This window comes from Ochotona curzoniae, unplaced genomic scaffold, assembly GCF_017591425.1.
Source record: "Ochotona curzoniae isolate NIBS_2020 unplaced genomic scaffold, NIBS_Ocur_1.0 contig_4612, whole genome shotgun sequence".
NCBI classification, from domain to species: domain Eukaryota; kingdom Metazoa; phylum Chordata; class Mammalia; order Lagomorpha; family Ochotonidae; genus Ochotona; species Ochotona curzoniae.
Genome location: NW_024466343.1, coordinates 11420575 through 11440505, shown reverse-complemented (window position 1 = coordinate 11440505; position 19931 = coordinate 11420575). Strand labels below are relative to the sequence as shown.

Sequence of the window (19931 nt, the reverse complement as noted above, 5' to 3'; positions counted from 1 at the left end):
TCTTAAATAATCTCCTAGTATAATCTGCTGTTTCAATTCATTGCTACTTAAGTATGTCCCAGGTAAGGATTACTCATGCTGATGAATATAAAAGTATAAATATATTTAGTGGGAACAGGACCACAGATTATAGAAGTGTACGGTTTTATGGTCATCAATCTGCTCAATTGAATCACATACGCCTGAGCTTAGCAGCTTAAAATTCATTCCACAGCTTGCAGTGCTGACATGGATATGATAAGACAGAAGAACAGAAACCCCACTCTGAAGCAACTGCACTGAACTGCACATGTTCTGACCCTTTTTGTCCTCCTTAGAGCTTTTGCTACCTGGCAAATGCAACTCCAAAACTGTATTTGTGTCTCCAGATCTTTCCTGTTCGCCAGGCAGAAACCTATTTCTCCGTGGGACCAGCAGTCAGAGAGGTGTTCTCTGAAGAAGACTTCTAAATGAGCGTGTGAGCTGAACTCTTTCTGAACTGAATGAATTATTAACGATGCAGATGGAGCTGTCCAAATGATAAGAACAACTCCTGACGTGTCATGATCCAAGCTTTCATGAAACCATTTCAGGCATACTAATGGTTTCCCACTGCTCATTACTTACCAGCACTTTTCTCATAGATATAATAACTCTAGAGCCTGTGGGCAAGACATTCTACACAAACGCAGAAGTGGCAAGCTTTATCTTCTCTAGCATATTATTTTTCCTCCTAGAATATTATTGTTAAAATGGACACCTACTTAAAACTACTAAGCTAAACTGCCTCAAGTTAAAAAAGTTAAAAGTGCAAAAATATACTTTCTAGGAATATTAGTATATAATTTTTGGCCTAAGAATGTTGCATAAAATGATGATCAGTATACAATGTGATTTATACTACTACTATTATTGGTCTGAGCTGAAATTAAGATTATTCATTTATTTTTTAAAGATTTATTTATTTAAAAAGAGGGAGAGAGAGAGATCTCATGTACTGATTCACTGCCCAAACGCTGCAATTGGACCAGGCTAGTCTGGGTGCTGCGAATTCAGCAGAGGCCTTTTAGGTTGGTGCTAGGGGCCCAAATGCTTGAACCATCACCACCACTTCAAGAAGGAGCGGGAACTGAACTCAGGTGTCCCACTGAAGTATCCTGGCATTAGAACTGGCATGTTAAGCGCTAGGCCAAAAGCCCGTCCCATGGCAACAGCGATGCATGGAGGTAAATAAACACATACTGCATTCTTGTATTTGCACTCTTACATCCCTTTCAGTCTGCTCTGTTGGTATGACTATAAGACAACACTTAAGAGAGAAATTTGCACATGGCTGCCTGCTGAGTGTTTCTGGTTTTGGGAACATTATTCCAAAAACCCTTCACTTTTCCCTTTAAGAATTTGATAGAGGATAATAACGACAAGACCAATAAATAACAGTGGCTTCTCATGACAAATAGTCAATATAATAAAATTGTCCTTTAAACCTGTCAGTATTTTTCTTCTGAGACATAAACAGTATAACAAAAGTAAACATGTGGTATTTTTATAGGCCAAATATTTCTGAGGCTGTCTTAATATATCTAAAAACATAAATGTGCTTGCCCAAGTTTTAGGAGAAAAAAAAGAAAAAGCAGCCTGTGCGTCTGTGTGCTTAAAGCATCATTATCTCCTCATATCAGTTGCTTGTTATTTAATTCTCTGATTAGGGCCATGCTATCTTTGTGAAACCAGGACAAAACTGATGAGATATCAGCTTTCCTAGAAACACTTGGGAATGTTTTACTGGTTTGATTCACATAAGCATTCAGCTCTAACTGTCATTTGGCTTTGTATAATAATATAAAATAATTTTAAGGCCAACCATACAAATTTGAAGTGGTTTTAAAGTTTCTTCAACTATTACATTTTTTTCCAAATTTTATAAAATACAAATTCAGGAATGAAAGCTCATTGGTATAACCTATTGAAGACAGTTAAGAAAAAAGTCCTTAAATTAAAATAAAGTTATTACATAAATGTGCTCATAGTTCTTCAGTGTCATAATGGTTGATGACACTTATTGCTATCAGCATAGAACGAGAACTCTGAGAAAGTTGTAAATACTGAAATTCAGATAATACTTTCTTTTATTTCAACTGTATTTTAAATATAAGTTACGTGTTTAAAAATACCTTAATATTACTATGGTTAACCTGTATCCATTTCATTTAAAAACAATTTTTTAAAACCAGCATTTTTATTTGAAATTGCAAATGTCAGAAAGCAATTGTACGTGTAATGAATTGCAATCTGATTTAATATTCACTTTGGAGTATAAACTTAAAAAAATCGTTTCGTTCTAAACAGAATTGATTGCAGACTTTTAGCTAGAAGTCTTAAACTATCATGTACAAATAAGATAACAGAAATCAAGGTAATGTCCTTAAATCATTTTAAAACATTCAAATAATTCATAATATGACTTACATGTAAAAACATTTTGAAGTATATCATACAATATTTTAGAATACTAAGCTGAAAATAGGCAAAAATGTTTCTAGACAAGATTTTAGAAAGTGTATCCATTTTCAGTAATGATATATTTTAAATCACACTATACAACATCCTGAAAGATAAGTTTTCTTTTCATTGAAAGATTTATAAACTTAAGTTTTTCCTGTTGCTAATTTTTCTTTGAATAGCATTAAACAACAAAGGGAAAATATAGCTTGTTTACCAAAATAATGAAGGTAACAGGTCCAATGAAACTCCATATAAAATAATTGTCAACATGAAGCCAGCAGCTATGAGGACAAGAAAAGAAAAAAGTTAAAAGTTAAATGCTTTAATGCATTTTCAATACCACAAGGAAAACAATTTTTAAGACTTAAAAAATTAGAATAAACCTATCTCTATAATAGCCTTTGAAAATTCGTTTACCACCTACTAACAATTCTAGTAATTATGAGCTGGTTGATGTAAGAAATAGCAATTTATTCACTTCATCTGCCTTTTTAAATTGCAGTTTTTATTTTTTTTTATAAAAACATACAAAAATAATGTTTCTATGGGAAAATAGTAAATCTCATTTTACTCCTAACTTTTGGCTTTACTAAGATGTGAAATGCAGTATTTTAAACTGCCTCATCATTTGAAGGTTCTACATGTAACATTCAAATTATTCTTTCAGGTCTAAGCAGAAACCCTTAGCCCTACAAATACAACAGGAAAAAAAAAGTTCAGACTTCAAGGTTTGTTACAAAATAATATAGTAGAAATATAAGACCTCCATTAAGGCATGGATGAACCACCAGAGGGGGAAAAAAAAAATCAAAAATGGCAGTCACACAATATTAGAATAAATGATACCTAAACTTACTAAGGCAGATTTTACTTAGTGGTTCATTTTCTTATAACATTGAATCCCCACAGAATTCCTTTTATTTGTCTTTCATCATCTGTACAGTCAAAAAGCTTTTCTTAGTCCAAAGAATCTGTATATAACTAATTTTATCAAAGAAGAAGTAAAACAGAATTGGAAGGCAAATTCATGCCTCTAGCAAATGAAATCCTTAGAAACATGGCTGTGTCTACCTTCTGTCATTTTCTGTAAATATCTTTATTTTTATAAATGAAAGACAGTGACTTATTTTAATCCTTTCAAACTGCCTGATAAAATATTATCAAAGTAAAACATATGGAAGGGAATGTGCTGCTGTCACAATTCAGAACCAGAGGTAGCTACAGGGTCGGCTGCACAAAGAGAGCTAATGCTTCATTAGCTCAAAACTGAGTAGTTAAACCTGTCAGCTGCTGTAAGTTCAAAAGAAATTTCACTTAATATCTTTCTAAGGCCAAAAAGTTATTTACTTTTTCAATTTGTTTCAGGTCAATCTTTTGTGTTAAAAAGAAAAGTCCATAATTTAGAATCTGCCTCGCCAAAGTACAAATCCTCTGAACCCAGAAAAATTACAAAAGACTTGATTGTAATTTGCGCACGGCATGCATGCCCATTCTCTTACCAATAAAGCTTTCAGATGCTATTTTAGTCTGTCAGGAACCCTCACTGACAGCTAACAAGCTTTAAAAAATTATTCACTTGAACAACACTCAGGTCGCTTGCAATTACTTACGCTTTTTCTGTTCCATAGCTCTTATAGTCAATAGCAGCTGAAACTCCAACCACTGTGGCAGGAAACAAGTAGCCAGCTACATAGTAATATTTCTTCCTCGAATATTCACTTTCAAAAACTTCAACTAACATCAGATAGAGTTGCACGCCTTCCAGGCACATCCAAGCAAATGCCGCCAAGAAGAAAAAGTGTAAAAGTCCTGCAAATATTGGGCATGCGATCTAGAAAGAAAAACAAAAGCTCATGATTGCAAACAGCCCTCTCCAAAGCTATCAAATATTCACTGATAGAAGTCACATTTGTTTTCAAAATGTGTTGCTACTGAGCGAACTTTCAAGATTTTTTTTTCATAATGGAAATCAGAAATCTGTTTAAATCAGGCACGATTATGCCCAATGCACAGGACTGCATCACATACTACCACTTTCACAGCAAACATGCCTTAATTTTCTTCCAAAGTTACCCATTATGAAAGGTCAATGCTCTATTTGCACAAGAGTTGCTTCAAAAATCTTTAGGACAGTTATTTGCTCATATATTACTTCAAATGTTTCTTACAGTGAATTTTAAAACTTTGTTTTAATAACAAAAAGCCAAGGTCTACTGACCTAGGATTATTTTCCTGCCACATCTAGAACATCTTTAAATTTTTCCCAACACAGATGAATATAGGATAAGACATCAATTAATTAAGTTCTTTTTCTGACACAGAGACCCTTTGCTGATGAATAAATTATTCTAGATATGAGGACAGGTTCACTGGTTAGAACGACTATGTAAACAGTACAAAAATCTTTAAAATGAGATCTTTTCATTAGCAGCGTCACCAGCACACCTTTATTCAGATTATAGCATAACAAAACGCATAAATGCGCTATGTACCTTAACATATAAAGAAAAGCATTACTTAATGAGTTAGTCTATTTTTCTAACTTACTAAAAATTATCCTTCAATACTACCATGACACAAATATCAAATTATAGGGTCAAATATAAACATCAGTACTCTTTGGATGGACACTTTTTAAAGATGTTTCAGAGACCCCCAAGTCAATACATTTAATAGATTCTTACCGTGTATTTTGTTTTATCAATGCCTATTAGGAAAATAAACTCAGCAATGAAAAGATTGATACAAAGGTTCTTGTGGATAGTATTGCGGTCACTTTGTAGGCCACGGAAAAAGCAGAAGGTGAAGATGCAGATAGCCAGGCAAACGAGGGAAATGACGATCCCCACCCAGGTGATGACTGTAAGAAGTAATTCATGAACTCCATCTTTATACTGAAAACAAGACATGAGGACCATTAGATTGCTGCTTGACATCAAGTGGAAGAACGGCTTCTACAGGCATACATTCTCCCTGAATGCTCATATGTGCTCTAATAGGTCTCATTACTAAAAAAATATGTTGATCATACAATAGTTCAATATTACCTTACTTTTATTTAAATAATGACTTCTGAAAGCTTTTAGAAACCAATATAGCAGACCAGTTATTTCAAAATGTCTGAAATAATTACCTACATAAACACACGGAAAATATTCATAATAGAATAAAAATATTTAGTTATGATACCCATTATAAAATATCCATTACAAAATAATGCACATTTTAATAATTCTCTAAGCCAACACATAAGCCATGTTTTCAGTTTTCACCTGGGCTTTCTACGTGTTACACACTTCACAGCTAAGTAAACAGTAGGTATGTGAATTAATAAGTATATTTTGTTGTTTTTTTTAAAATCTATGGCTATAGTTCTCGCAATCAATCCAGAAGCCCGTCTGATTTCTCAGAATCTTCAGCTCTGTATAGTGATTAAGAAACCTAAAAACAACAGCTGTACAACAAAAACAAAAACAAAACTTGTGTTGGGATGGGCATGCCTTGTGTGTGAGCTACTAGTGTGCACTATGTAAACCTCTGGTTGCCTCAGCTAACCACCTGCACACTACTATAAAAATAATTTAGGATCATGATTTTTTAAGATACACGGAGAGTATAGAAACCCCTAGAAACCAATATCAGTTTGCTTTTTAGTTACAATAAGCACCCAAAGTTGGGATTATTACAACAAGTTGCTTTGAATCTCTGAGGTTTTTCTCTACTACTAATTAGCCGTGCAGATACTTACAGCAATTTCCCTGTGGGCCATGAGAATTGCAAAATTGGTTAGGTGGCTGCATGCACATGTTGTGCGGGTTTTATTAGTGTCAACCAGCTTGCAGCCCTGGGTAGACCAATATCCCATCATAGTTCTTTCTGAGTAGTTCCAGAAGGAGCAGTTTGCATTGAAATAATTGTCAGGCTGGGAAATAAAATGACAAGATAAAATTAGGATTTTACACTTTAAGATGGCAATAGCAATTGTCTAATATGTGTAAAAGGTAATTTAGATTGAACTTTGCATGTTTCGGACTATAAAGTTTTTCATCAGCAACATTGTGGACTATGTTATACCAGGTAGATTTCTAGCTTAAAACAGGCTTTATAGTCCGAAACTCTATCGTGTGCTCTAAATTACCAAAGACTCATCTTACACAATTATAATTTCCTTCTTATGATTTTACATACTGATGGCACATTAGAATTATTTTCTTCTCCTTTCTTGCCAAATCAGAGCTGTGAATTTCTGCTGAGAAAATGCTAAGAACCAAAGTCAGAGTTCATCTACAACACAGGGCCCACTTAGAAGTGGATCAACGGGAGATCCGAGTACAAATTTAAACTTCTTTGTCATTTTTCGCTTCCACTTAGTTATCTGTGGGTGCTTATCCACTCGGACACCCAGAACTGTGCAATCTTCCCACAGTGTAGTTGAGTTATCTAAGTAGCAATTTGCAGTTTAAGGCACAGCATGGGAATTACAATCTCTCGTTTTTTTTTTTTAACAACATTACTACTTGATGTCGATTGTGCCAGTATGATCAGTAAAGCCACTCTAAAATAAGTTGATTTGCACAGTAAAAAAGGCAGAGTTCCAACAAGAGTTAATACTCAGCTATCCTGCAGCTAAGGTAAGAGTTAATTTTCATTCAAAAACAAATTAGAGTCATTTACATTTTCCTGTTGATTACTGAATTAGCTTTCATTAAGAATACACTTAAGTTCTAATAATCACTGAACCAGGCTCATTTAATTTTATGTTCACAGACTTAAATAAACTTGTGTCTCTGACCTAGTGCAACATTTAAAATTCAAATGAAAAGGTCTTTTCTTTCTTTCCTCTCGGTCACCATCCTCAGCATGTCAGTTTTGCTTTCCTTCCTCTCTAGTTTTATAACCTTCCACTACTTCATTAGCATACATTAACTTACATCAATGTGCGGCAGGGTAAAAAGCACAGGATCAGTCAGGAATACTCGGCTGGACTCTTTATTGATTGAAACTGAAATCACGTGCGAATTCACTGCAATTGTGCTATTTCGGCCAATAAAGTCAGCGCCCAGTTTTATGGTCGCATTTTCTGTACTAAGGAACTGTCCCAGACTCCGATAAATGATGAACACCAGTTTTGCAAGTCCTAGAAGGTACAATAGTGATATAAGAAATGTGCTTATGCGTAAGATACATTAAAATAAGAATGAAATTTTAAAAAATCCCCTGTACTCTATACTTCGTTAAATTTAATGAGAAAATGTAATCTGCTTTAAATGTTAAGCTGTTTTGGTCACTCCAGATGTCAAATTAGTATTTTGGAATGAATACATTTAGCACTAGCAGTAGACATTTTCTTAGTTTTAAAAGGCTGTTGCATCTTACCGTTCCTGCTGTTCTGTTTGACAGTATTTGCAGAGAGCTGAATTGAGCTGCCTGCACCTTTGATGCCCAGAGGAAATTTAAAGTCTTGGACCTGTCCTTCAGTACTGAGTACTGCAACTTCCAGAACTGGAGGAGACAAAGGGGAAAGGAGAAGGAAGAAAAAGAAGCAATTTTTAAAAATCAAGAAGCAAGGGGAGTTGGTAAACATGTGCAAGCAATATGCAGGAAGGCTCCCAAAAATTGAGAATAAAAATCTAAATTATTTCAAGAGGGTTTACATCTTATTTTTGCTAAAAAAATATTGACGAAATAATGTTACCATTTTCTTGTTAGTTCTGGATGAAGGATAACAGAAATAAGTCCCAACTTTCACATTTATGAGTAAGGACAATGTTTAAATTTATTCAGCGCCAATTTTCAAGGTTTTATTTAAATCACAAAATTAAACTGAAATATTTCAAATTGATCCTTTCTGGTCACTTGTGTTAAGCAACATTTGAATGAAGTAGGAAGTACGAATGTGAACAGTCTGAGTATATTCATTCTATTTCTCCAGATTTACATGTTCATACATAAATTATTAACCAGGTTTACACTAACAGATTTTTTTTCCTGATCTCTAAAAGATCAGCATAGTATATTCATAGAAAAAGAGCTGTCACAAAATTAAAACTTAATTCTTAACCAATAATCTTACATGCTCAGGTTGGGCAAAACAAGATCTCAAAGCCAAGATCAGGTCAGCCACCCTTTTTGAAATCAAGTTTCACAGGAAGAGAGTTAAGCTTATTTATTTATACACTGTGTGACACAACTGTGTTAGTGCTTCAGTGTAACTAAGATACTCAACTTTTTAAAAGAAAAAATGTTACAGAAAATATTTGTCTGCCAATATGCAATTAAAAAATCTAAACCACAAAGAAAACTGAAAAACATTTTAAGGAAAACAGTAAGACATTTACCTGATCCATAAGGGCAATGCTTAAATTTGTTTCAAAAATGGAATTAATAGTAATTACACAAAACACAGTGTTTATTATTTACAGTAATTGAAAACTGTATTATGCAATTTTTTCACTTAAAATTTAAAAGAATATAAAGCGTTTCTTACACAAGTTATATTAATAATTACAAGATGCAATTTTACTGATTATATGGTAATTCTATGAAAAACTGGTAGAATTGTAAAGGTAACAAACATTCTTAACAACAATTCAAAAAACATGTTCCCTATGTTTCTCTGAGCTTTACTCAGTAATATTTTGTGGATTCATCCTTGGAAAGATTAAGCAATAATTCTATCATATCCCATATTTGGTCATTATTCTTCCTCCCTGTACAGGTAAAGTGACAAAATGTTTAGTAATTAATAACTGTCTCTTCCTCACACTGAAAGGGATTATCATCATTCATCTCTCAAGACAGAAGAGTGTAAGACTCTGAGTTTTCATGGAACATCTCAAATACAAATATACAAGAACAAATTTCATTCAACAGATGCTTACTCATCAAGTCTAAAAGTCATGTTCAGGGGTGGTTAAGGCACTAGTTTCGCTGTGTCTTCACTCTGTGTTATAGCATGTGGCTTAGATACAATTTGGCTACTGCCTGGTGATTTCTGCCTAACTGCTAATGTGGACCCTGAATGGCAAGACTGATGCCACAAATGACTGGGTGTTCTCTACCCACGTGAGGCACCTCGGTTGGGGTTCTGACTTAGGGCCCGAGTCCTAAGCGCTGCTGAAAGTGGGGGGTTTGAATACACAGACGGGAAGTTCCCTGTTCATCTCTCTGCATTTAAAATAATTTTAAAAAGATGTTCGTAGTAAGTAAATTATATTTCATTTGAGTTTTAGAAAAAAAAAGCTTGTCAACAGAGCATAGTGGATATTTTTGAGTGATGGGACAATGTAATAATCGCATACCTGTACACGTATAACAATATAGAAATTGGGAAAAAATGAACCTTCTTGGAAAAATAAAATAAAACAAAATTTAAAATCTCAACAGCTTTTAAGCAAGAAACAAAGATGAGTGGTAACTAAATATATATATTGAATTTTAAGCAAGATTTGTAATTTTGTTTCAGAAAATAGAATGCATCCTTATTAATGAGAAGACTTGTACATTGTATATCATAGCACACAAGACAGAAATTACAGAATATTCATTAAAATTATGCAGAAAACCTTTAAAGAAAAATATATATGTCAAATACTGAACAAATTATGCTTAAGTCAAAGAGGCATTCAAAATTCAGCACTAGAAAATGTATTAATATTAATTCACCAAGTAATTCAATAACAAGAGGTATTACCTTTACACATTAAACATAAAACTCCTTATAAAATAATACAAATAAAAGGAAAATTGTTGACCAAATAAAACTTTCTTACCAAATAAAGATTCTTCAATTATAGCTTATAGCAAACAATGATAGACACTCTAGAGTCACTCCTTTGAATATCAGAATGATTCCATATCAAGCAAGTTTTATTAAGCATTGTAATAAACAAACTAGTTTGTATATAATACTTTTTAAAAATGAAATACAAGATATGAAGACCTCAAGGGAAAAAAACTGTTACGTTATTCACAGTAAATGTCACTAACTGCCTAATAATCATCAGGGACTCCACAGAAAAATGTCAGAACTAAGAATCTAGCAAGGCTGCCATCAAGCAAAATCAACTGTGCTACTGTGTACCAAGCAATAGAACAATGAAAACAGGTAATTTAAAAAGAAACCACTACTAATTTGAACAAAATTAATTTTTAAGAAGTATAAGACAAATATGGAACTTTGTTATAAGATCTAAGAGCAAACAGAGATTTATATAAAACTCTTCTTTGGTAGAACTCAACAGATCAAGCTGGCACTTCTTTCCAAACTAATTTACAAACTCAGTTTAATTCTAATAAAAATTCCAGCAAGATTATTCTATGCAAGGAACTTGACATACTGATTTTAAAACCCATATCAAACAATCGTAGCTAAGAGGAGTAAAGGCAATTCTGTAAGGAACTGAAGGCTCAACAAATCTGAAAAACAGCAAAATCAGTAAATGATAGCGCCAATATGTACACAAAATTGACAATATGACAGGAACCTCATAAATCAGGACAGATACCCTATATAACAGGTATAAAATAATTTATAAACTGTGGAAAACACTTAAAAAAACCTGTTTATTCATAAGAAAAGAAATTTATTGTCTGCCTCACATTATACTATCTAATCAAAAATAAATTCCAAGTGGATTAAAGACAAAAATGCGAAATTTGTTCTCTAGAAAGAAAGTTTAGATACTTATAAATTCAAAAAAGAAAATTTTGTTATTTATGAAGCCAAAGATAAACATTTCTTTAACTAGATACTACAAAAAAAATGCACAGCACAACTTAAAAATTTAAATACCTAATAAATGCATTGAAAAGAATCAATCAGTATTTAGTAATCAGGGGAACTGAAAATTGAAACAATAACATGATCCATAAAACCTACAGGATTAATAGAAACTGTTTCAGTAATAAAGAATTGGCACAGATTACTAGCAAAAATGTAAATTGGCAAAAGGGAGAGCGCTAATTGGCATTATTTGGTAAAGTTGAAAATGAGCATGGCTTGTCACTAAAAAAAAAAAAAAGTGTGCATCATATATTTATCAGGGAACACAAGAAACAAAAACACCCACAGGACTTTTCCTTACATCAGCAAAAAGTAGAAGCTGCTAAAATGTCTTTACGTAGAATAGTTAAATATATGAGTGTGTTCTAAAAGCAAACAAAACTAGAAATGTGCATGTCAACATGTACAAAAACATTACAGTAAGCAAAATTATATAATCACACTTTAGAGTGTGAAACCATTAACATCAGATATATGTAAGGCTTTAAATGTACAGGCCTATAGAACAACAAAATAAATAAACCTCAAAGAAATTACTTAAGCACGATACTTATACACTCTTATTATTCTGATCAGGAATAAGGGAACCCAGGGGACTTTCACAGAATTTGTGATTACATTTTCCAGAAACATTTAGTTGAATACAGTTAAAAAAAAAAAAAGTGGTCTATTTGGGTGATTACTGTGCAGGATATCACACTTCTCATACGGTTAATGTTACATGCCTTATATTACATATCTATATTTCTGAAGGAAATATAACACAGCTATGTGGAGCCTCACACAGCTAATTGTGTAAACTTTCCATGGATTTCTGTTCTTTTTTTAAAGATTTATTTGTTTATTTTTATTGGAAAGACAGAGGAGGACAGACAGAGAGGAAGATTTTCTGTCCAATGATTCACTCCCCAAGGGGCTGCAATGGCTGGAGCTGAGCTGATCTGAAGGTAAGAGCCAGGAGCTCCTTCCAGGTCTCCCACGCGGGTAGAGGGTCCCAAGGCTTTGGGTTGTCCTCAACTGCTTTTTTCTTGTCATTGCAATATAATTTAGCCTAAAGTGAAGGCTACATTCATGCCCATTGCTAAGTCCATTAGGGAAATACATGATAGGAAATTTACAATGGATGGATCAGGGGTGACATTTAAGACACAAAGAAAGATAAGAAAACATCATGTGTCTTGTGGCAAGATGCAACATGATGTTCCTGGAAAAAAAAAAATGCCTAAGCAAGTTTCTAGATACAAAAGGGACACTTGTGGTGGAAATACGCTAAAATCCAGAAAATAGAAAAAATTTATACAACAAATCCATATCACCTTTTCATCAAAAATGAAAAGATTATTTAGAGAGACGATGATGGAACAAGTGAGTTTTAATGAAAGATATTCAACTGATACATTAATCAGATAGACTACATGAACGCAGTCTGTGTTGCAATTGGAACAAAGTCTTGTGGGTTCTCTTTTTGAAGTGAATAGGATACATGCGATGTTCTAAACAACAGCTACTGAAAGTTATGATTTGCTTTAATTAATAAATGAGAAGAATGAAGGAAACAGGATTAGTCAGATGTTGATCTGACTAAAAATGGCAGTTTTTACTCAATATTTAAAATTTCTCCTTTCTTAACTAGGGAAATAAAATGGGTGAAAAATGCCAGGGCTTCATATAAAGATACACAAATTCCCAGGAGTTGCCACTGCGGCACACTGGGTTAAGCCACAGCCTGCAACGCCCATATATTACATGAATGCTACTTTCATTCCCGCATGCTCTACTTCTGATCGAATTGTTCGATAATGTGCCTAGGAATGCAGAAAAGGATGGGCCAAGTACTTGGGCCCCTATCACACATGTGGGAGACTCAGAGTTACAGGCAGCAGGCTTCAGCTTAGCCAAGCCTTGGGTGTTTTGGACATGTGGGGAATGAATCAGCAGATAGAAGGTCTCTTTGTCTCTTTTTCTCCTTGTAACTCCAAATAAATAGATCTTGGTGGGGAGGGAGATACACAAGTGGAATAAAAGTGATAAAACTAACAGCAAAATGTTTTTAATTAGAACTTAGTGAAATGTAAAAGCAAACTTACAATGAAATAACCACTACAGACCACAAAAATTCCAAAAATTAAGGAGTACCAAGACTAAACAGTGGTGAGAATGCACAGCAATTACACATTGCTACTGAAAATATAATAAAGCCACTGAGAATAAATAGTTAAGAGAATACATCTATGAAGTGAGTAGCCGGATAAACTGAGGCATGCTGCCCCTTAAAATGGAATAAAACACAGTAATTAAAAAAAAAAAATGAAGGTCTACCACAATCTCATCTAAAAAATTAAATCTCCAAATTAATTCCTCTGCGTGAAAGAAGCAAGGCCAAAAAATACATACGATATGATTCCATTCAGTTGAAAGTCTAGAGAAAGCAAAACGGCAGTGACAGGAAGCATTCGCCTGCCGCAGGGGATAAAGAAGTACGACGCCCCCATGGGAGGGAACAGAAGGATGACCACGCTGATGACTACCAGAAAGTGTATGTCAAAATCATCAAATGTTACACCAAAAACTAGTGCTCTTATTACATGTCAATTGCATCTGAAGGTTGATTTATAATTTCTTTAGTGTTACTTATTTCAAAGATAGACGGGGCGATGTAAGAGGGGTAGAGAGATGGAGAGGTAGTTTCGATCCACTGCTTCATTCTTCAGCTGCACAACAGTCAAGGCTAGGCCAGGCCAAGTCCAGGAAGCAGGACTCAACGCATGCCTCCCACCATGCCAAGACCTGCTGTCTGCTAGCAGAGGGAGCTAGAATCCCAGGGCTGAGCCGGAATTCAAATACAACTACTCTGGTGTGCGTCTCAACAACCACCTATCTGCCCCGCAGATTTTAAAAATGCCACAACCAGATATCATGATAACATATTTGATGGGGTCATGCAGTACAACGGTAAATCATGCTATGAAGTTAAACTAAAAAATCGCTAAGGAGAAAAATCAAATTGTTTTAATAATTAAAAGATACTGTGGCCATCCCCTAAATTTAGATAAGAACTGCAGAGTAACAGTATAAAGGAATGTTAAGCTATTTTAGTCCTCATGTTTGAAAAGCAGAATACAAGCACTAAGAAAAAACTGAATGTTTCCTCATGGTGAAATCATATATATTTTTCCTGACAAAATTACTTATTTGATTTAAAAGCCAAAACTACATTAAATTGAGCTTCACGTGGACAGTTCCTGATGAGCCAACAGAATAGGTGAATTCCAGACATTATTACAAAGGTCAGTAAAATATATACTATATCTTACAACACTCTCCCAACCATGTTTGTTAACTAAAAAAATTGGGGGAAAATCAATAAAATGATTAAACCTTCAAGATTAAAAGAGACATTAGGGAAAAATATACACATGGACATTAATTTTTGAACATGATTTGAAATAGGATAAGAATACATTGGACATGTAGTAACAATTTGTTTTACACATGTAGGGCTGCTAGGATAACGCTAAGCACATATATCATTTCCTTGTATAAGGAAAAGCAGTCTTCAGGTTTTTGTTTGTTTTGTTTTTTAATAGCTTACAAAAGGTTTAGGAAAAGAAAAAACCTGAGATCACAATAGATCTCTTCAAATAATATAAAGATACTTAAAAAGTAATAGAATTTCAAAGTAAAATTAATTTTGACCTAAAATGTTTTTAAATATATTCAGTTTTTTCATAATATGCATTATTACATGAGTTTTAAACATCTATGCACGGATTTCAAACAGTCTTTGCACCAAAGCATACTCATCATCTAATTCCATTTCCCCTTTTGCATTCATGCGTCCCATGAGCCTTCCTCTAAGGTGACCGTATCCACATGCTGTTCCCCTTACAAGTATATCACTGGTGTGCTCACGTGGCACACATATGCATGTACATCCCTGGAAACATCCGGGAAGAACTGTCTCGGGTCTATCTCAGGAGCCCCCATACACCAATAATGAAAAGGCTTCGAAGGGCCTGTGTGATGGCTCTGCCAGCTTAACCCTCCACCTCCAAGCACCAGCATCCCATATGGGTACTGGTTTATGACTTGACTGCCCTGTTTCCCATCCAGCTCTCTGCTTATGGCCTGGGAAAGCAGGGGAGAAAGACCCACATGCTTTGGCCTCTGCACACCTTTGGGGGACACAGAAGAGACTCCTGGCTCCTGACTTTGGATTGGCTGAGGTCCAGCCACTGCAGCCATTTGTGGAGTAAATCAGCAGATGGAAGATCTTTCTCTGTTTCTCCTCTCTGTAAATCTGCCTTTCCAATAACAGTAAATACATCTTTTTTTAAGGCTTCATAAAGAAATGGAAAGCTTTACTTGTTTTGCACTTATAAGTCTATGTTGAATGTATTATCCTCCTGACACATACTCCAGATCATGCTAGCCAAAATATTTTACTTCATTTATTCCTAAGTCTCAGATTAAATAAGCACACTTGAATTTCTAAATAGAGTAGTTCCTGCCTTTTTTTAATCACTTGTTTAAAATAAAGGTTTTTACTTCAAATCCAGGTGTTTTAATTTTACTTGCACTCATTTTCTCTAGGAATCCTTGCTTTTTACATTAAAAAATATGAAAATTGATACAGGAATAATGCAGATATAAGATGGCATCCCAGACAGTAAGACTTTATTTACTATCTGCTGCACTAACGTAGGTAAGAACTACTTTTGTTGAAGGACTAGACTGTGTTACTTTAGAATTTTTAAAAATGTATGCTATGAAAATTTTATTTAACTGTTTGAATTCAGTGTCACAGAATAATCAACATTTCTAAACTGTTTAAGCCCATAACACTAGCACATATTCTACACAGTGTACTTCAAATATCTTCAAAAGCAAATTCCTACCCCCAAGTAATAGCATTTCAATTCTAACTTATACCTCAAAACTCTGCAGTCATGTGACAATCAATGAAACATGGACATTCTGTATTACGGGAGTCAGTTCTTAGATCACATCTCCACTTGAAGGCAGCTGTGGAGCTATTGGCTCAAGTTCTGAGCACTGAAATATTTCACTGGAAAAATATACTGCATAAAATAATTTAAATTCAGCAGGAATATACTAGATAAACTGGAAGAATAGTTGCCACAGTTTCACAGTAAGCACTTTCATTACCTAAGAAATCCATATTCTGGTATTTAAGCATTTTTATACTTCTTTAATGATTTTTCAATTGGAAAAGAAAAATAATGATTTTTTTCAGCTGGAAGAAAATACACACAAATCCAAAATATAAAGACACACAGTTGATTTTGACTTTTATGTTAATTTTAGTAAGTGGGATCAACAACTTATCTTGCTTACGAACAAAAACAATTTCGAGAAAGAGATTTAACACTGGTAAATAAGATGTTGAGGAATGGAAGCATCAACATTCTCCTAAACATCTACCTTCTAAATCCAAATGAACGCCGACAACAGACTGCACTTACCAATGTTTTCTGTGGGCATTGAGACCCTTGTTGGTTCTAAGAGATTGTCAGCCAGGACAAAGGCTCCTTCTTCCAGTGTATCAAGTAACATGGTTGCAGTATGTGCTTGTTCAGAAGAATTCATATGTTTCCATGATTCCAAAGCTTCTGGTCTCAAAAGGTTGTCCACCGTGTCAACAATTGCCTGCATCCATCAGAAAATATCATTACTTTTGACTGCTTCTACAAGCAAGGTAATTTTTCAATTACTGACTTGTGATAACAGTAATATTTGTCATGATGATGCCTGTTTAAGACATCACATCTAAACAAGGTATAGCTGGTCAACCTAAATTCTAGCTGATTAGCAGATCACTATCTGACTGTAAACAATAAATGCAGAAATGTGGCTTGTTTCTGATGATCTAATCATACCTCCATTTTTGAAGAGAAATAATGCAACCAGTGTCAGCTCTTGACCTTGGGCATGACCTACATGTGTGTTCATAACTATTAAAGTCATCCTATTTAGACTTCAGCGTTTTATAAATCACTGACGTGTCTGCAATAGACTATACTTGAAAAACAAATCAGAAGGTTTTAAGGGGGGGTCAAGGAGATAAGGACTAAAATAGTAATCAAACTTGTGCCTTGCAAACATTATCTACTTGCTATTAATTTTTAAACCAAAAAAATTGAAAAATCTTTACATTATCCATAGTGCCACTCTATTCTTCCAATTCTCTGTGCAGCTACGAAACACTTGAACATACTTTAATAAACAATGGTGTTCTTACAAAGGAATCAAGAAAGCAACCAAAATATTCAGAGCCTTTTGTGAAAGCTCAATGAAAACAGAACAAGAGAAGTCTCCAATACTTCCAAGTTGTAAATATTCATGTTCAATTCATTATCATGTAAAATGACAGTGAATTTTAGTCAGTGAATCAATTGAAGGCTAGTTTTTGGGCTGGAAATAATTGTAGTTATGTACAAATTATGCCTTGCACAGCTGAAACCACAAGTTTATTTACTCTGTTCCATTTACCTAGTCATAATGTGTCATTAAGCTCACACATAAATGGCTGTGAAACATAAGAAAACCCAGATTTAAAAAAAAACACATTGTACAAAGGACAACAATAAAAAATTGTTGGTTTGATACTATATTGAAATACGCAGGGAAAACAGTTGTTTGGGTCTACTGTCAGAGAAAGATTAATTAGCTTAATCCATCTTAATATCCTCGTTCTGTCTGCCTTGTGAGCTACCACCACCTTCTTGGCAGGTGGAAGATAGTTCCAAGTAGCGTTAAAGGCTTCTCTCTCTCTCTAATGGGAGATGGAATAGTCAAAATGTTCACACTGATCCTGTGGCAGCCATTAACTAGAGTAAAACAGAAATTGGTCTGCTGAGGCTAGATTCATTAGTCACCAAGAAATACATGCTGGAGCCTCTCATCCAAGTTACAAATGAATCCTCTGTCACAAAGCGAGAACTTGCTTCATTTGCATAGTGTAAGTCAGCTTCCGATTCGTAATTTAAGGAGTTTTATTAGTCTTATCTGAACAGAGAAGCTCTTTTGAGACATTCTGAAAATGACACTGGTCAGAAATTAAGGTCATGCTGAAACTTGCTCCATGTACACATAAATCAATGATGGTATGGAATTATTAATTTGAAACACCCCTTATTTATTGCCATTTTATCTAGTAGGATCAAACTGATCATTAGCCTCATCATATTCCTGAAGCAGTCTTCGTGCCAAAGAGAAAAGCAAGCTATTCTTTTCCCACAGTGATACAGGTCCTGGGCAACACACCAATTACTACATTTTCTAAATTACCTAATACCTTAAAGGTGAGCAGAACATTCAAGTTTGAAAAATTTTTTAGATTTCAGCAGTTATGTCTCCGCTACCATTAAGCAGGGTAAAAAGGACCTTTAGAACATTATCGGCTAAGATATGTCTCATCCATGCATTACCTTTTCCTACAGTGGGTCCAGGAATGTCTACAGCTAACAAACGGAATGCTGATGTTTTCTCCCCTCTAGACTTACTAACTAAAATATACAGTAAAAACGGGTTTTGAATATCCTGTATAAGATGAAATTACAAAAGGTCATTTGTAGTCACAGTATCAAGGTTTGACTTACCATGTTCATGGTTATAAATATGGTTATAGAAAATAACTATCCTCCTAAAAGGAAGTTGTGGAATTCATAGAACAAAACAAAATGCAATTGGATATTAGTATTCTGAGCTATCAAAAAGAACTAGCATGGCATGGCATGGCATGGCATAAGTCCACTGTTAGCCTGAACATAGTTCCTACTTACTCACATATACAAAGCAGAGAAGCTGGCTAGAGGACAGAAGGAATCTGAGCCAAACAATGGCTCTGTGCTCTTATTAGCCTGATAAAAATCAATATGGAATAGATACTGAAATTATCAGACTATCACACTGAAATCAATATCACACTATCACCCATCCCCATATCATCCTGATTCTAGAAATGACTCCTAAAGTTTTCAGGACAAAGCCTATTTTATTTAAGAATACATCACAAAGATAAGAAAGCAGTGACTTTTTCATGCACATACATTATGACTATACAGTCTTTGATATGATAAACTGCCAAGAATATATCATAGCTGTTTCACTCAAGTTATTTTTTTAATCCACAGAAATGACAACAAAAAAGATACAGGATTACTTTCCAATTCAGAGTGTATCTCATCAAAATTCTTGTACTTTTGGATGAATGGAAAAACAGCAAAAATTATTAAAGGAAATTATTTGTGTACTCAGAGTAATATACCTGTGAAAAGCCAACATTTGTACAGCTGATATGGGGCACATTATATAATTATCAAAGACTGAGATACATTGGATCATGCAGCAAGATGATAAAGCGTGGCAGGCAGCTGAAGAAGGGACAAAGCAGGGTGACAGCACGGGAGAGGTACCTTAAGGTAAGCCCTGCATGTCTTCTCTCGTTTTTGGAGCTTTTAAGTAAAAGGAAAGAAAATCAGAGGTTAGATTTTTTTCTGTTAAAAATGAGGAAAGAAGAAATCCTCAGAAATTAAGCTGGTGTTCCAGAGCTCAAACTTTATTTTGCACTAAGCAGTCCACTGAATGTCTGTGGGTCTACATTAATTGCCACACCGTGGATTTGGAGCTTTTACGCTGT

General features: G+C 34.5%; 1 protein-coding gene across 16 annotated transcripts in view; it reads right to left on the bottom strand.

The window, feature by feature from the left end:
• Positions 1-19931, bottom strand: part of ADGRL2 (adhesion G protein-coupled receptor L2) — a 183343-nt gene that overhangs the window by 18811 nt on the left and 144601 nt on the right. For 8 of the 16 annotated variants that reach the window (XM_040987332.1, XM_040987335.1, XM_040987333.1 and 5 more), the window contains 8 exons: positions 19708-19746; positions 16756-16939; positions 7861-7986; positions 7416-7621; positions 6233-6406; positions 5169-5378; positions 4095-4315; positions 2699-2765 (listed from right to left, as the gene is read on the bottom strand). In XM_040987332.1, the coding sequence (XP_040843266.1) occupies positions 2699-2765; positions 4095-4315; positions 5169-5378; positions 6233-6406; positions 7416-7621; positions 7861-7986; positions 16756-16939; positions 19708-19746 (1227 nt within the window). The remainder of the gene's footprint in view (positions 1-2698; positions 2766-4094; positions 4316-5168; positions 5379-6232; positions 6407-7415; positions 7622-7860; positions 7987-16755; positions 16940-19707; positions 19747-19931) is intronic. The other 8 variants (XM_040987340.1, XM_040987348.1, XM_040987336.1 and 5 more) reach the window with 2 other exon arrangements.